At 41.4% G+C, this 15,981-nt stretch overlaps 2 protein-coding genes across 2 annotated transcripts in view; one reads left to right on the top strand and one right to left on the bottom strand.

The window, feature by feature from the left end:
* pald1a (phosphatase domain containing paladin 1a) overlaps nt 1-6,136 on the bottom strand; it is a 129,241-nt gene extending 123,105 nt beyond the window's left edge. Inside the window, exon 1 of the mRNA XM_079577130.1 lies at nt 6,005-6,136. The gene's annotated coding sequence lies outside the window, so the exon portion shown is untranslated. The remainder of the gene's footprint in view (nt 1-6,004) is intronic.
* The window catches only part of ndr2 (nodal-related 2), a gene marked incomplete at both ends in the record, with an annotated part of 34,914 nt that extends 19,461 nt beyond the window's left edge, over nt 1-15,453 (top strand). The window contains 3 exons of the mRNA XM_079576892.1: nt 8,218-8,413; nt 12,110-12,858; nt 15,301-15,453. Coding sequence (XP_079433018.1) covers nt 8,218-8,413; nt 12,110-12,858; nt 15,301-15,453 — 1,098 coding nt within the window. The remainder of the gene's footprint in view (nt 1-8,217; nt 8,414-12,109; nt 12,859-15,300) is intronic.
* Nucleotides 15,454-15,981: the final 528 nt, after the last annotated feature.

The following is a 15,981-nucleotide window of genomic DNA, read 5'->3' on the forward strand; positions in this document are numbered from 1 at the left end:
TCATTATTCTGGTCTCTATTATCCATCTGCCTTTCTTGTCTGGCCTTTGAGTCTTGCAGCATTTTAAACTCCTAAATAAACAAAAAAGATTGTGTTGTAGCTTTGCTTTGAAAAAAACACTGTTCATACTTTCAATTACGCCCTGCAAAGTGACTGTCTCCCCCACGTGCTTAATGCTTGTAATAGAGAAGGAAGAAATAATACATGAAAAAAAAAAAACTACTTGGCGATTTTTCACACACGTTAATAATGGGGAAGCTACAGTGAAAGTGTGACTTGTGGATTTCCGGTTTCAGAAAGAAAAAGGAAACGAAATTTGTCAAACTAATAAGGTGGATTCAGAGCTAGGCCTGGGCATTATCGGCAAAAATCAATAGCTCAATATTTGTGGGGACTTTCACGTTCACGATAATGAAGTGATATTTTTGCAAACCATCAGAAATATGTGAAAATGTGCTACAAACATCAACATTTCGACTGCTTTGTCATTCAAAAACATACTTGTGTTGAAACCCCCCCAAAAAAAACAGTTAATACTCTTTATTAAAGGGGCTAGATGCAAGTTCGCCATTTTATACTCACTACTGCCACCTCATCTTATGCGTAACTGCAGCATGTCTGTGTAGGTTTCCTCCAGGTACTCCGGTTTCCCCTACCACTAAAAACATGTACAATAGGCCAGGATGAATGATGTGTGCGTGAATGGATGGTGTTGGTCAGAGGGACGGTTGGCGCAGATGGTAAATGGTAAATGGTCTCAACTTATATAGCACTTTTCCACCTACATTAGGCACTCAAAGCGCTTTACAGTAAGGATCCACACACCCATTCATACTCTCATTCATACACCAATGTACGCAGACAATGAGGGCAATGTGGGTGAAGTGTCTTGCCCAAGGACACAACGACAATGTGCACTTTCAGGAGGTGGGATTCGAAGCCCCCGACCTTCCGATCATGAGACGACCCGCTCTACCATCTGTGCCACTGTCGCCCCAGGAGATGTGTGCAGATGTGTGCAGATGTGTGCAGATGTGTGCAGATGTGCACAGATGTGTGCAGATGTGTGCAGATGTGCACAGATGTGTGCAGATGTGACAGTGCTTCTGTCAGTCTCCCCAAGGAGAAACTTACCACCACCAAGTGTGGGGTGAATGTATAATTGTCTCATGCTTTGAGACTATGTCTGTTAAAAAAAAAAGCTCTTCTTCTTTTTCTCTACTTTTCTCTACTTATAGTTATAATATTTAAATACTAATAATGCGATAAAACATTTGATTGTTCTAATCATTATTATGGAACAAGCAACTTAAAAGTTATGATTATAACAAATGCAATATTAGGTATCACCAGGCCTGTCACGATAAAAGTTATATCGACTTATCGTGCAAGCGAGTTTTTCCATTGAGTTTGAGGTTAATTAGGCCACACCCCCTTTGCTCTGCCCAATCCCGTCAGACCTTGGAAGCTAAGCAGGGAAGGGCCTGGTCGGTTCTTGGATGGGAGGCGACAATATTTTTCCTAGGATAGTTGGTAGATCAACCAGTCACAAGTAAATGTATGAGTGAAACGTCAGATCAACCAGCTTAACCCTGACCCAGCCCGAGCCACTAACCTTAAGGATAGTGGGCTGGAGCCTAATCTTAATATGTCTCTGATTGAATAATGAATGTCCACCGTTTACCAACTATCCAAGGAAAAATATCTTTAATATTAATAATCATCATCATAATAATCATAATAATACCTTTCATTTGTAATGCACTTTACATGAAAATCTCAAAGTGCTACAACACAAGTAAAAGCAAACAACAATTTTTGCAAATGGGAGACCGTTTGGTCATGTAGTGAGTGGTGTTGGTCGGAGGGGCCGAAGTCGCAGACTGGTTGCCTCGCTTCCGTCAGTCTACCCCAGGGCAGCTGTGGCTACAACAGTAGCTTACCACCACCGAGTATGCAGTGAGCGAATAATGACAACAGTGTGGCGCTTTGAGAAACTTGGTAATACAGGCTTGTAAAGCGCAATACAAGCGTAAGGCATTGTTATTAATTACAAATAGGGTGTTACTGTAGACATGCTTTAACACACTTTTAGAACAAGAGATTCCTGAGATTTCCACTTTTTTAGGTTTCGGTCTCCGTGGCAAAAAGTGCTCCTCAATATTATCTTTATCGGAATATTTTCCAGCCGACATATATCGGATTTCGAATGTCATTATCCTGAGAGATCAACCTTTTTTTTGCAACCACAGACTTTTGCTTTATTCATATATTTCCTGTGTATGTCTAGCTTTGACACAATTTGATGAAAAAATAATCAAATTTAATAAAATATTAACTAAGCGTTTACTACACTAAATCTGTCTTCTGATTCTATGACTGCTTCATCTTTCAATTGCATTAAATTGCTATAAAAGGTCCAAGATACACCAAATCATCTATGCCAGGATCGTTCCCTGGAGGCTGGAGTGTTGAGACTGGCTGTCACTGGAATCTTCCCTCTCCAAAAACCGACGTAATATCATCCAAGAAGTGCTAATACTTTCCTCGCATGTGCCGCACAGCTGTGATCAGAGCACTGAAGAGAAACAGGAAGCGACACCTTGTGGTTGAACACGGCTACTGCAGGCATTTCATTCACAAATGAGAAACTGGAGTGAGGAAAGACTGGGAGACGGTAGTAGTAAGAATAGGAGCAGCAGCAGTGACAGTGAATATCGTACAAGCTGTTGTCTACAAAGGTTAAGATCTGGGCTCTGCTGTGGCCAATTCATCTCATTCTCCCTGAACCACTTTTTCACATTGTAACACTCAGTTACTTCCTCTACACCTGCCTTCGCTTCTGGACAAACTATCCCTCCGTCTTGGCTGATTGATGTTGGTAGTTTGACTCCCGCTGTCTGTATTGCCCTGGGACATGTGGGAAAAGTGATACGAGCTGAAGAGAGGATCCCCAGCTGCCTATCCGGAAAAAAACCTAACAAAGACCCGGGACGACAATACATCAAAGCAGATCCGAGGACTCAACCGGGACTGTGGACGACAGACATGTGGGGGCAAGACCTTCACTGTAGATAACGTGTATTGTTAAGTTTGAGGTACAGCCGAAGAAAGCTGAACTACGTCTTCAATGACAAAGGAATGATGTTGTTTGGAATCAAATGTAAAGCTTATCAATGGCATTTAAAGCAGTACTAAGTAACGTGTTTACCTTAATAGATCCTTTCCGTAGTCCCTGTGGAGGTAATACAAGTGTTTATGGGATGATTGGAGGGTCTTTCATCTCCCCCTGGTGTCTCAGGCCAGAAAACCATGTTTGCAAACACCAATACACACTAATGGAATCACGTAGAAGAAGCTAATAGGCTAACGGGCAAAGCTAACTGTGGGCTAGCGTCACTTTAAACAGCATTTACAGCCAAGTTTGAGTGAAAAAAAATATTTCCATTATATGATTGGATGTACAATGTCCCTCTCTCCCTTCGCCTTTCCTGTCAGCGTAGTATTTACTCTCCAAGACAATTAATAAGTTAAAAACTCGCCACAACAATAGCTGCAGTTGCACTTATGGCCTCTAGGGGTAAGAGTTACTTAGTACTGCTTTAAGGCACAACCGCTTTATTGCAGCCATGATAGCAATAAAAAAAAATACACTGAAAAATTGGAAGTTAGTTGGTCGATTAAGCATAGATGAAATATGCGACTGAAGTACAGAAACATGGCCGCTTGTAAGTACGGGAGTGATCTGCAGTGACTGCTCGGTGGAGGATGTGGTGAACAAGTGCAGGAAGCTTCACTCAAACAATATATAATAACATCCTCAACGTGCAACCGACAGACTTTTGCATAGACGGTGGCCAAAGGAAAACTACAGCAGTGTTGAAAATAACACAACTCCAACATGTGTAACCAGATTATTCACAGCTTTTGGTATAAATCATATAACTACATGGCCAACAATTTTCCAATATGTGCAGTAGATTCTAAGAAAAGCAGACAGAGCCAGTATTCACGATATGCCATTACTTCTGTGTAGATCAGGGGTAGGCAACGTCAGGCCCGGGGGCCAAATCTGGCCCTCCAGCACAGCACCTCAGGCCCTCAAGATGATTTTGAGAAACATTATTACACAAATCATAGAGTACTTTTAACATTATTAGAGTTAAATGGAAGAAAAAAAGTCAATACACCCAATTAGGTCATATATGATGTACAACACTGGCATTTGAAAGAAGTGCACTGGAAAAAGGATAATCGTTTCAAGGAAGAAATGACATAAATCTACTTGAATTAAGAGATTAAATCAAAGGTTTGAGTAGATTTGGTCTGGTCTTAGACGAGATTAAACCTCTAGTAGTAGTTATTCTCTTTTTTATTCTTGTTCCGTTGGCGCTATAGCATTTGTATCTTGGATTAGTTCAAACCGACTCAAATTCAACATAGAAGAACTTTTATTCAAGCAATTTTAAGTCATTTATCTCATTTAAGATGGTCATTTTTCCAGTGTTGTGCTTCACTTTGGGCTAATAATCAGTGGCTTTGGCCCTCGGTCTGTTTACAATAAAGAAATCGGCCCTCCATTAAGAAAACTTGCCTACCCCTGGTGTAGATGAATATTCAATTGAAAGGGGTGGGTTCAAAATAATAGCAGTGGGGAGTTCAATTGGTGAGGTCAATCATTCTGTGGAAAAACAGGTTTGAATCGGGCACATGTTGCATTTCTCTTTGAAATCCAGAAGAAAAATGAGTCGTTCGAGACAATGTTCAGAAGTGTAAAGGGTAAAATGCGGACCTATAAATTAACTAACTGGTAAATGTTTCACTAACATTGAACAAAAAAATGTCGATCTCAGTCCGATGAGGACTTCAGTGATGTCGCGATATATTGTGGCTTCTTCCGATACGAATATTGCATCATCTAATATCGCGATACGATATTTTATGCGATATATTGTGCAGCCCTAGTTCCAGGGAAGTTTTTTTCAGGATTGTTATAGAAATTAGGAGTGTGACAATAAATCAATTTTCCGATATATTGCGATAATTTGCTAGACGATACCATACCGATACTTTTTATTGCGATATCGATAGTTTTGATGCATATTAATGAGGCACTCAGTCAGGGCAGCAGGGGGCAGCACTACAGTTTTAAGCACTTGGACCAAACACTGTCACACAAATAAATGACTTTTAATGAGTTTTTTATACATGTATTTATAAATAACAATAACTTGGGGTTGATTTATTCCTTTTGAAATAGGACTGTCGTTTTTTGTTTATTTAAATGTGAATGAAGTCGCTGACAGATCTATTGACCCATGTTCAGTGTGTAAGTCAGGGATCATTTATGAAAGTGGTACATGTGCTTTGAACCAAATTTAAATGATGAATAATATGTAGTATGATAAAAATAAAGATTAAAAGTAGCATGTTGGGTTTTGGGTTTTTTTTAAATCGTGATGCATCGTACTTTATTTTTGTGCAATATATCGATTATCACAGTATCGGCGTACCGTGAGATGATCGTCATCATTAAGCCATGCATCGCGTATCGTATCGAATCATGAGGTGCCCATAGTTTCCCATAGTAGAAATATAGCTTAGTTTTAGTGAAAATGTGGACTCTGTTGCCAAAAACCTGCACCCCATGTGTCTTTAGCTGAAACAAAGATACGTTCGCAATTGTCGCTCTTTCTGAGGTGTCTGCTTCCAATGACCGACCAGCAGCGGTAGCCTAGCCTAAAACCCGGAGTAGGGGGTGCCAGCCAAACCACATGTCCGTCCTTGTGCGCCTCTATTCCCCGCAAGGCGACCCCCCGCTCAACCCCCCCCCTGGCACCATCCAACAAGGTTCACAACTCAAAGCTCAAATCCGTGCACACAAGCCGATCGTGCGTCACTTTTCAGGTTAGCACGCGCGCATCATCAAAGGCTACACCTTCACGCTGCCGCCGTGGCTTCTCCTGCAAAGAACAAGTTGAGAGAAAAGTTCGCAGCGACTCACCATTTCAGCAAAAGCCACGTTCCTCCATCGAAACGTGGTCGAAGTTTCCCCGGGTTGAAGTATTTGCAGGTTGAGGACGAGGTGCAGCGCTGGTGTTTGAGTCTGAGGGAGGGAGAGGCATCCGCTGGTTGTTTTTCGGCACTTTTTCGGGGAAATTCACGCTGAAAGAGGCTTCTCCGCGTTGAGAGAGAGGAGGCTGCGGCGCATGCGCAGTGTGTGGGAAAGCGACTCGGCAGCATCCAACAGCTGGGAGAGAAATGTGGAACAAAAACTACAGCCGAAAACTGTTCTGAAATGGGAACGAGCTGGGTTTAGTTCTTCCAAAGGGGCTTGTCGTGCACGTAATTGAAATTTAAGTTATAGTGTTGCTTTATATCCATTAGCCACATCAATAATGTGACATGTCATAACGATGATGAAGAGATATTTTTTACAAACCATCAGAAATATACAAAAATGTGCTTCAAATGTCTGAACACACTTTCAAAGAGCGGAAAAAAACACTTTCCACATATTTCTCCAATTTTTTTAAATTTTGTTTTTTCTTTTTTGCATTTTTACACATTTTTTCCAGTGTATCAATCTTTCCCACATGTCTTGGCATTGAAGATAACCTCAATATTGTAAATTTGCATATCTTCCAAACAGCAATCCTATCTTGTAGACGATATATTGACCAATTTTGTTTTGAATACACAGTACAGACTTATATTGCATTGTTTGCGTTGAAGCTATGGCAACATTTGTGTGTGGGGCTAAAACATATGGCTTCAGGGATTATGTCTTATACGCATCTGTATATTGGTTTATTGGTTTATTGCGCCCATATGTCAAAAAGATTGGCCATGGGCAAACTGTGAGAAAATGCCAACTTATCTGAGATAAATGGCTTGAATGTGCTTGAATTAATGCTGATTTTGAGGTTCAGACTCTCTAAGATTGCCAAAGGAACAAGTATTAATTTGCTAAAGAGAAATGTACTTAAAATAAGACAAAGCCTTTGAAATGAGGAAAAAAAATCAAAGACAAGATAAATAATTCTTGTTCCATTGGCAATAATAAAGTCCAAGCCGACTCAAAATTAACAAAACTTCTGATCATTCGAGCACTTCACAGTCATTTTTGCCTTAGAAAGCATTGTTTTCCAAAAGGGAAAGGCATTTGAGTAAAAGGCTGAGTACAGCCCATTTAGATATATTTAGAAATTAACTTTAACCTTGATACATTGTACCCAACTTAATTTAGTGCAGTGTTTCTGCCTTGTAACAATCTGTAATAACTTGTGCATGTAGGACATACACAATGAAATAATGTGTATTACTTTGGAAGGACATAATAAGACCTAACACCCTTATGGTTAGGGTTAGACTTATATATGGAGTTACATAGCACATTATTACATTGTATTAAATTGCACAATGTATCAAGGGAACTGTAAGATGTCAAATAATAAAGTATTACCAGCTGCTGAGCTGCATGGCAGTAAAATGGCCAAACCCCGACAAAAGCCAAGCTGGGAATATTAGCCAAATGTAAATGTTCGAATGCGTAATTACGCACAGAGACTGTGTATTGTGGATTACGCAATCGGACTTGTAGTGCATATAAAGCAGTTTGTTTGCAGAAATGTGGATGGCTGGGATTGTCTGAACGTATAATCTATCTTTCACTTTTTCCAATAAAGTCGCGCCTGTTTGTATTTGGACGCAGACGTGTCCTGTGTCCTCGCAGTGGGTCATATGTTTAATAGACTTGCATCACTCTGTGGAAAAGCCTAACAATTAGTGTAACCAAACAGCCGGGACAATTAGCTTCCCTCGCGCGGATGGATGGAGGGGCGGGAGGGAGGGAGGGAGGGGGGGTCAGGCTCGCGAGGCACAGCGAAGCCGGCGCAAACACAGGGAACATCGCAGCTTGTAAACACGCACGAGGGCGGCTCATTAGCACGTGAATGCGTTATGAGCTGTCAAGAAACAAGTCTTGTGGCTGCATGTCAATTTCCTTTAATGTTCTCGGCTACTTGTTAAACACGGAGAAGGGGTTGGCTGAGGGTATATAAGACTCCCCTGATCTTCGCGAAGGAGCTTTTTTTTCCTCCTTCTTCTTCTTGTTTTTGTCTTTTTACGCACGGACTCGAGATGCGCGCAACATCCACGGGAGCTCCAGGTTTGGTGGCACAACTTCTACTGTTGTTGATAACTTGGCTCGAACAGGCGCAAGGGACGCACGCGGCGATGAGTGGGGTTTACACGAGGTTTCGACTCATGGATAGACCCGCCGGACATCACTTGCCGACGTACATGGTGCACCTTTATCGGAATTTCACCACCAATTTCTCCCATCCCACGGACGCTTTGGAGAAGAGTGGAGCGAGGCGCGCGGATACGGTCAGAAGCATCATGGCTAAAAGTAAGTTAGGGTATGTAGGATTTATTTCATTTCCTTTTTTAGTCAATACTTCGAAAACATTCCCCCATATGTGTCTCCAGAAGTGACATGCTCGGATCAATTATGATGCACGGTGATGTTTATATAATGTATAGGCTACTAAAGGTGTTTTATGATTGCATTCCTTGCATTTTGGGTTCCAAGATATTTAATCCGCCACAAAGCTAAATTAACCCCACACTTTGATTTAAACCAGTTTGGAAATTGACATAAAGGCACTCTCTATTCTTCCACAATCCATTCCCTGCACCTGTCTCCAAGTCTTGATCTTTGCCAGTCCACAATTCTCAAAAAGTCTGGAGGTTCTCAGCGTTCAAATGAGGAATGCCATGTGCACAATGTATGTTTGTGACCTCATATGCAGCTTATGACAGCCTAAGTGTTGTTGTTGTTGTTGTAGTTGTTTCGCTGCTAAAATGCGTATCTAGTAATGGGGTAAGTATTTGGTTTCCTTCAAAATAATATCCCTGCCAGTGGGACATTGCGCTTAAAATGGAAGATACAACTCAAATTTAGGTGAAATATTCTCAATTTGAGTCACTTAAACCTTTCAGTAGAGTATCTTTGGCACTTCTGTTGTTGTGCCTTTTTAAACCCCACAAATAATAATGAGCAAACCTTGTGCGTAAAACAGTGGGACGTGTCTCAGCTACACTCGGTCATGTGGGGTATATAGGCGGCTGCTCGCTGTCAAATCTGCGCCCAGACGACTTCTTCTCCGGGACACAAGAGTCAATACACATCCGCGGGGCAAAGGGATCAGCGTGTGAAAAGAACGCGGCCCTAATTCTCTAAGCAAACCGTGCCTTCTCCCTAAATAGCCCCCCGATGTTGATTACCGCGCTCGCCAGACACCCCCCCTCCCTTATACAAATCCCTTGTTAGGTCAAATCAACAACTTCCCTTAGTTCTTTTTTCACACTTGGCGCTGATTAGATTAGAGTCGAGGGTTTAGCGCATGGCTGGATGGCGGTGGCGGTGACACAAGCGCACAAAAACAGCCCGTGGCCCCCATGCATTCTTCATCTTTTTTTTGCCCCTCTCTCTCTCATTGCACTTTGCTCTCAAGTGTTAGGAAGGGCTATTTGTTTGACTGAGGATATGCACAAGCCGCGTCGTAATAGTCAGGGACGTGTTACAACGTTGGGTTATAGAGAAAATAAAAGCGACGTCAGTGCGTAAAAGGCGGTGTTTTTTTTTTTTTTTTTGGCGCACGTTTGATCAAGGACCCCAAGCTGCGGTGGGAAAATATTTGAGGAGGGCTATATAGAAGGGGGATTAATTTGTAGGACACCACACCTGTTAAGTGAATAGCGATGGGGCTCGTGGGCGCAGCGGCGGTGACAAAAGGTGAGGCTTAAAAAAAAAAAGTGGCAAATACAGGCGGCTGTGAAGAAGAAGAAGAGTTTACAAAACGGTTACAAATGGGTTTAGAGATAGACCTCGGTCGCGTCTGGCCTCTCTGCTGTTTCATGTCCTGTTGATAACGCAGCTCAGTAATTAAAAAGGGAATCAACATAAACGCTTTGTTCCGGGTGGACTTTGTGTCATTGGTTTTGGACTTAAACCATTGCGCATTTTTAATTGAACAGGCTACTTATAAGTTATATTAGCGTGAATCGGCCGCAGGATAAGGAAAAGTGTAGACTTAAACTTCTATATTAAGTGGTGGTGAACTTCGGAAATCCTATTATTGGACATCCACAGTTATAATGGAAAATAGCACACCTGCGCCAATAAGTTTATTATTTCTTGGTCATATGCACATAGTAAACAACTTTCTTTTTATATCATTAAAGGGACTATACAGAGTTTAAAAATGTTAAAATTATGTATTTTCCGGGGCGCTAGCGATGGTCTCATCTGACAACAGAGCCTGGGCAAGAGTGAAGCATTATGAACACACGCAGCATTTAGCAAAAAGGAAAACAATAAACAGTATAATATGAGTCTTATTTGTACTTTTTGTTTAATGAAGAGCTTAAAGGGATTATATGGAGTTCAAAAATGTTAAAATTATGTATTTTCCTCCCCCTAAATCAGGGGTGTCCAAACTTTTTTCATGTGGGGCCGCATATTGAAGCGTACACGGGGTGAAGGGCTGTAGATCGGTAGTTAGTGCTGCAAAACCTTCGACTAGCAGAGGTTTAATTTGTGCCCCATACCTCTATTTAAGCTTAAAACCTATATGCCAGCTCTGTCTCACAATAAAATGTTAGTTGTTAGGTTAGAATTGTATAGAATTATTACATTTCAGATAAAAAGGTCCATCTCTGGTGATGTGTACCGATGCAGCAAGAGGCCGAGGCCACCATAAATTGGTCTGAGGGCCGCATTTGGCCCCCGGGCCGCACTTTGGACACCCCTGCCCTACATGTTCCAGCCATGTCCTAATGTGTAGAATGAGCCCAGACCTGTTCACCACAACTGCCTCTAAAATCCTGCACTGTCACTCAAAAAATTGTCATGCACAAGCTTAATATAGAAGGCACAGCTACACATAGGACCTGAGGCGGCAGTAGTGAGTATAAAATGGCCAACTTGCTGTCAAAGGCTGTTTAAATATGTTTGTAAGCAGCGTTGCTACAAAAGTAAGGAGTTACAAAAATATATAACTTTTTCAGTAACTAAGGAATATAACGTATTACTTAAACAAAATACAGGAATATATTAGTCACTACATTTCAAGTAACTTGAGTTACAAGTCCATATAAATGTATGAACAAAAAAATGCCAAACTTCCTCCAAATAAAATCAAGTTGGAAACTGGTGTATAAGATCTGCGGTCTGCCGTCAAAACAAAATACGAGAGAATGGAGGAAAGCGAAGGAAATCTCTGACTGCTCTGTGGCTTTATTTTCTGTTTATATTTTGCCAAAAGTAACTCAAAGTAGTGCAACTCAGAGAGAAGAGAGATTGAGATCAGCCGAGTACCTGAACATCTAGATTGGCAGGTTATTCTTCCTCCCTGATATTCCAAGATGGCAATGCCACGATTCTGCGGGCTCACATTATGAAACACTGGGAGCCAGGGATGTGCTGGAGAAGGCTTTGCTCCGTGGACAGACTCTCCCATCATCGATACAAGATCTTGGTGGAAAGATATCTGCAACACTGGAGCTTTTGACATTGCAGAAGCTTAATGACCCAGCAGCATTCACTTTTTCATTGCTTTGTCATTGTGTTTTTGTCACAATTGTTTGTCACTTTTTCGTGGCTTTTGTGCTGCTTTTTCATTGTTTTTTTGGTTTTTGTCATTGCTTTGTTGTGTTTTTGTCTCTTGTCATTTTTTTGGTCACGTTTTTGTTGGTTTTTCGTTGGGTTTTTGTTCTGTTGTCATCCTCGTTTTCATTGCTATGTTGATGCTTTTCTTTGAAGCTTTTAGATTTGGGTATAGCTCGGTTAAGGTAGAAAATTGAGCAGTCAGACTGGTGGCCCGAGAACCGATGGCCCTTCTGTGCTCCTCCAGAATGGACATATGGCCAGTCCGCCCCTGGCCCAAATATTTGTACTGCCACAAATGCGAAAACCAAAACAGCAGCTGAATGTGTTACGAATAAAGTTGGTATTTTGGAGGAACATATAAGCAGTAACAGTGGTCGAACGAGTCCTGATGTTCTTTGTAGTGCCTTACATCATGCACCTCTATTGTTTCAGGTTTCATGTACCAAGAAACTCGCTGGATCGCCACTTTCGACCTCCACACGTTGTTCGCGGACCAGCAAATCCAGGCGGCCGAGCTCAGGGTGAGACTCCCGCGAAACGAGGCCGTCTCCAAATTCACCGTGGACGTCTACCACCACCAAACCTGCCCTCACTCCTCCTCCTCCTCCACCGCCGCCGTCGCTAAGAAACCCTGCCCCGCGCAGCAGCTCGTGGGCACCCTCAACCACACCCTCCCGGCCACCGCGTCCCAAAACTGGAAAGTCTTCAACATCACGAGTCCGCTTTTGAGCTGGCTACAAGGCAAGAAACCGGACAAGGCGAGGAGGCGCAGGCGGATCACGAGGAGGAAAAACCCGGAGAGGTCGAAGTCTGACGCAGCGGCGGAGCCCGAAGTGAACGACAGGGCGTTGTTGGTGATCTTTTCTCACACCGATTCCGACGACAACTCCAAACCGAAGGCGAGTTTGCTCCACACGGCGGAGCAGTCCAAGTTCCTGTCCGCGGCGGACGTCAGGAAGGCGAAGAGGCACAAGAAGCGCAGGAGCAAGAGGGGACACTGGGAACACGGCGGGGCCAAGAAGCTGCTGTGCAGGAGGGTGGATTTGCTCGTGGACTTTAACCAGATCGGGTGGGGGTCCTGGATCGTGTTCCCCAAGAGGTACAACGCGTTCAGGTGCGAGGGGGCGTGTCCCGGGCCGCTGGGGGAACATCTCAACCCTACGAATCACGCCTACATGCAGGTAAGTGATGCAGTCGGGCTGCATATCCGAAAAAATATCATATCGCAAGATTAGGTGATGCAATATCGGTGTTGCAAGAAACTTCAATATAAAGCAAAATTTGTCATTATTTCCTTAAAGGAGCTATACCTGATTTTACTTCTACGTCCTCCTTCCAAATTATAAAACATTTGTATAAATTTTATGAACTTTCAGGCTATTTTCCTTGCATTTTTGTGAAAATGACCCTGAAAAGTGACCCTGCATGTTGTGAAATGTGCCTTTAATCTTGTCCCTGTAAATAATATGGATGCTACAAATATATAAGTAAAGTTCCCAATGAGTCTGGACCCCAACTAACATTTTAATTTAGTGGCCTCCCCTTTAATTGTTTGCAATAAAAAAATCAGGTATAGGGCCTTTAATTTAGTTCCATTTTAGCCACATTTGCCAAGACAACATTTCAAAATCAATACAGTAAAATACCCATAAAAGATTTAGAGAAATCAGAGATCAGCAACAGCAATAAAAAACAAATTACAATCACTAGAGTTGATCTATGTGATCTTTGAATCTTAGCAGCAACAACTCCCAAAAAGCTCCGGATCCAGGAAATGTTTTCTCAATGATTGCTGAGCTTAAAGTGATAGTCTGTAAGTTTTTCAAGGTGAGGAGAGATAGAGTGAAATTTAAAATTAAACAATCAAATACCTCCCCTCTTTAACCAGAGAGCCCTTATTAGTTGCAAAATGAGGAGAGCGGCAAAAGTAAATGATCAAGCTCCTCCCCCTCCCTCCTGATTGGACCTGACAGGCTGGTTCACAGGTTAAGCTCGTCTCATTGGTCAACGTGGGAGGACACTAGACTCTGATTAGTTGCTGAGATCCAGGAAGGAGGGGCTTTACAAAAAATAACATTTATATATTATTACTTAATTATTATTATTATTATTACTTATTACTATTATTATTACTTATTACTTACTTTACATCAAAATGCACGACCAGGTGGTTGATTTTGCACATTTTATAACATTTGTAAAACATGTAGACTTCCAGACTATCACTTTAATCCTCACATCACAAAGTGAAAGCACTAATAGCGTCATTACAGCCACATGCGCCAAGTGCTATCATTTTCTTTTTCTTTATTGAAACAGCTGAGGAATGGGAGGGGCTTCAAGCTCGCTCAGAGGATCAGGAAGTAAAATAGATATTTTGTTTCAGCTGATGTAGATGATAAATGTATTTTCTACCCCAGTGGTTCTCAACCTTTTGGAGCCACGACCCCCATTGTAACAGTTAACTGGGCTCGTGACCCCCGGCCAGGTCACCAGACGGGGACATTAGCCTGTATAATTCTTAAAAAACAAAGGGGAAAAAAACAATGGCTATATAAAATTAATCAAATTAAGAACAAATGATGGCACTTTGGTAAAATAACACACACATGCTCCAATAAAATAATAATAATAAAATATATATTATTTATCTACATGATCTGGCGACCCCCCAACCTTGTCTCGTGACCCCCAGGTTGAGAACCACTGTTCTAACCAACAAGATGTGTTTGAGAATATTACCAAATACCTGGAAAAAGCATAATACCCTCTCCAAACCAAATGGTATAAGATCAATTAAAGGGACTATACGTATTTAAAAATGTTAAAACTAAATATTTTCCTCCCCCTACATGTCCCAGCCATGTCCTAATGTGTAGATGTGTATAATGTGTCTAAAATCCTGCACTGTCACTCAAAAAGGTGTTAATTCAGGTCCGAAGTGCCGTCATGCATGAGCTTAATATAGAACCTGCAGTTACACGTATGACCTGAGGTGGCAGTAGCGAGTAAAAATAACTTGCATCTAGTCTCTTTAAAAGTAAATGAAAACAAATTCAGATAAAAACTGTTGTTTTTTGACAGTGTTTAAAAAATTACTTATGTTTTGTGTTTAAATTGAATGGAACAAACTGTGTTGACACTAATATTGTTAAAGTTTTGGCCCAAACTCATTTTAGCTCTCACAATCCCTCCTGAACATTTGAATTTGAAGGACCAGCCCCAAAATAAATTCCACTTATTTTTAATCACTCAATAAAATGCTAGGTGAAGACAATGCAACAAACTTTTTTTTTTGCTGTGTTTACAACATACTCTGGCAAAACATAATTCACACTGTAACAACAAAAAGTCTGGCACCACAGCTTTAAGACATTCTCTCACACATCACTCAGCTTGTCTGTTCTCAGTGTGTTGTTCATTGTGAATAAGTTAATACATTAAATACAGCAAATGCACCTGTACTTCAGCTAATGTAATAATCTGACTTATTCATTATATTTGTTACAAACCAGAAGCACAAATGAATTGCCTTATCAACAATTTGTCAGAATATAATACATGATCTAATGTTACCTTGTGTTGCCAGCTGAGCCTTTTTCTCTCTCCCCCTTTTTCAACAGAGTCTGTACAAACATTTCCACTCGGACCGCGCCGTCTCCCCCTGCTGCGCTCCCACCAAAATGAGTCCTCTGAGCATGTTGTACTACGAGAACGGAGAAATGCTGCTGAGGCATCACGAAGACATGATCGTGGACGAGTGTGGCTGCCAGTAACACCAAATATACGAAATGAAAGGAATAATAACACTGCAGGACAAAGCGCTTGGACTTCATGTGCGCTGGAGCGTCAGGACAAGAGTGGGATTTTTAATGTGAAAGTCACTGTGTTGTTTGATACAATGTTTTTTTTTTCCCCCAGCACTGTTTACACAAAGAGCTGTTTATCTATTTGTATATTTATTGTAAATATCAAAGATTATGTATTTATAGTGTTGATGTTTTAATAAATTGTGGTTTTATGGAATCTCGTTTGCTTCCTATGAAGGGAATTAATATTATAGTACACTGTTAGTCCACTTTACATTACATACACTGGTTGTATTCTCATGTATCAAAGGGATTTTCAAATATCCTCAACTGGACGGGGGAATTAGACCTCAGTACTATTAGGAAAACTTACCAGATATTGACCTCAGACTGTATATCATTAAAGGTGGCTTATGTAAATTTTTATTCAGGGGGAAAAAAGTTGATATTTGTGTGTATTTGACCTTGTAGTGACCCAGCGGCTGTGTGAGTGGT

The sequence above is a fragment of the Gobius niger genome, assembly GCF_951799975.1.
Source record: "Gobius niger genome assembly, chromosome: 19".
NCBI classification, from domain to species: Eukaryota; Metazoa; Chordata; class Actinopteri; order Gobiiformes; family Gobiidae; genus Gobius; species Gobius niger.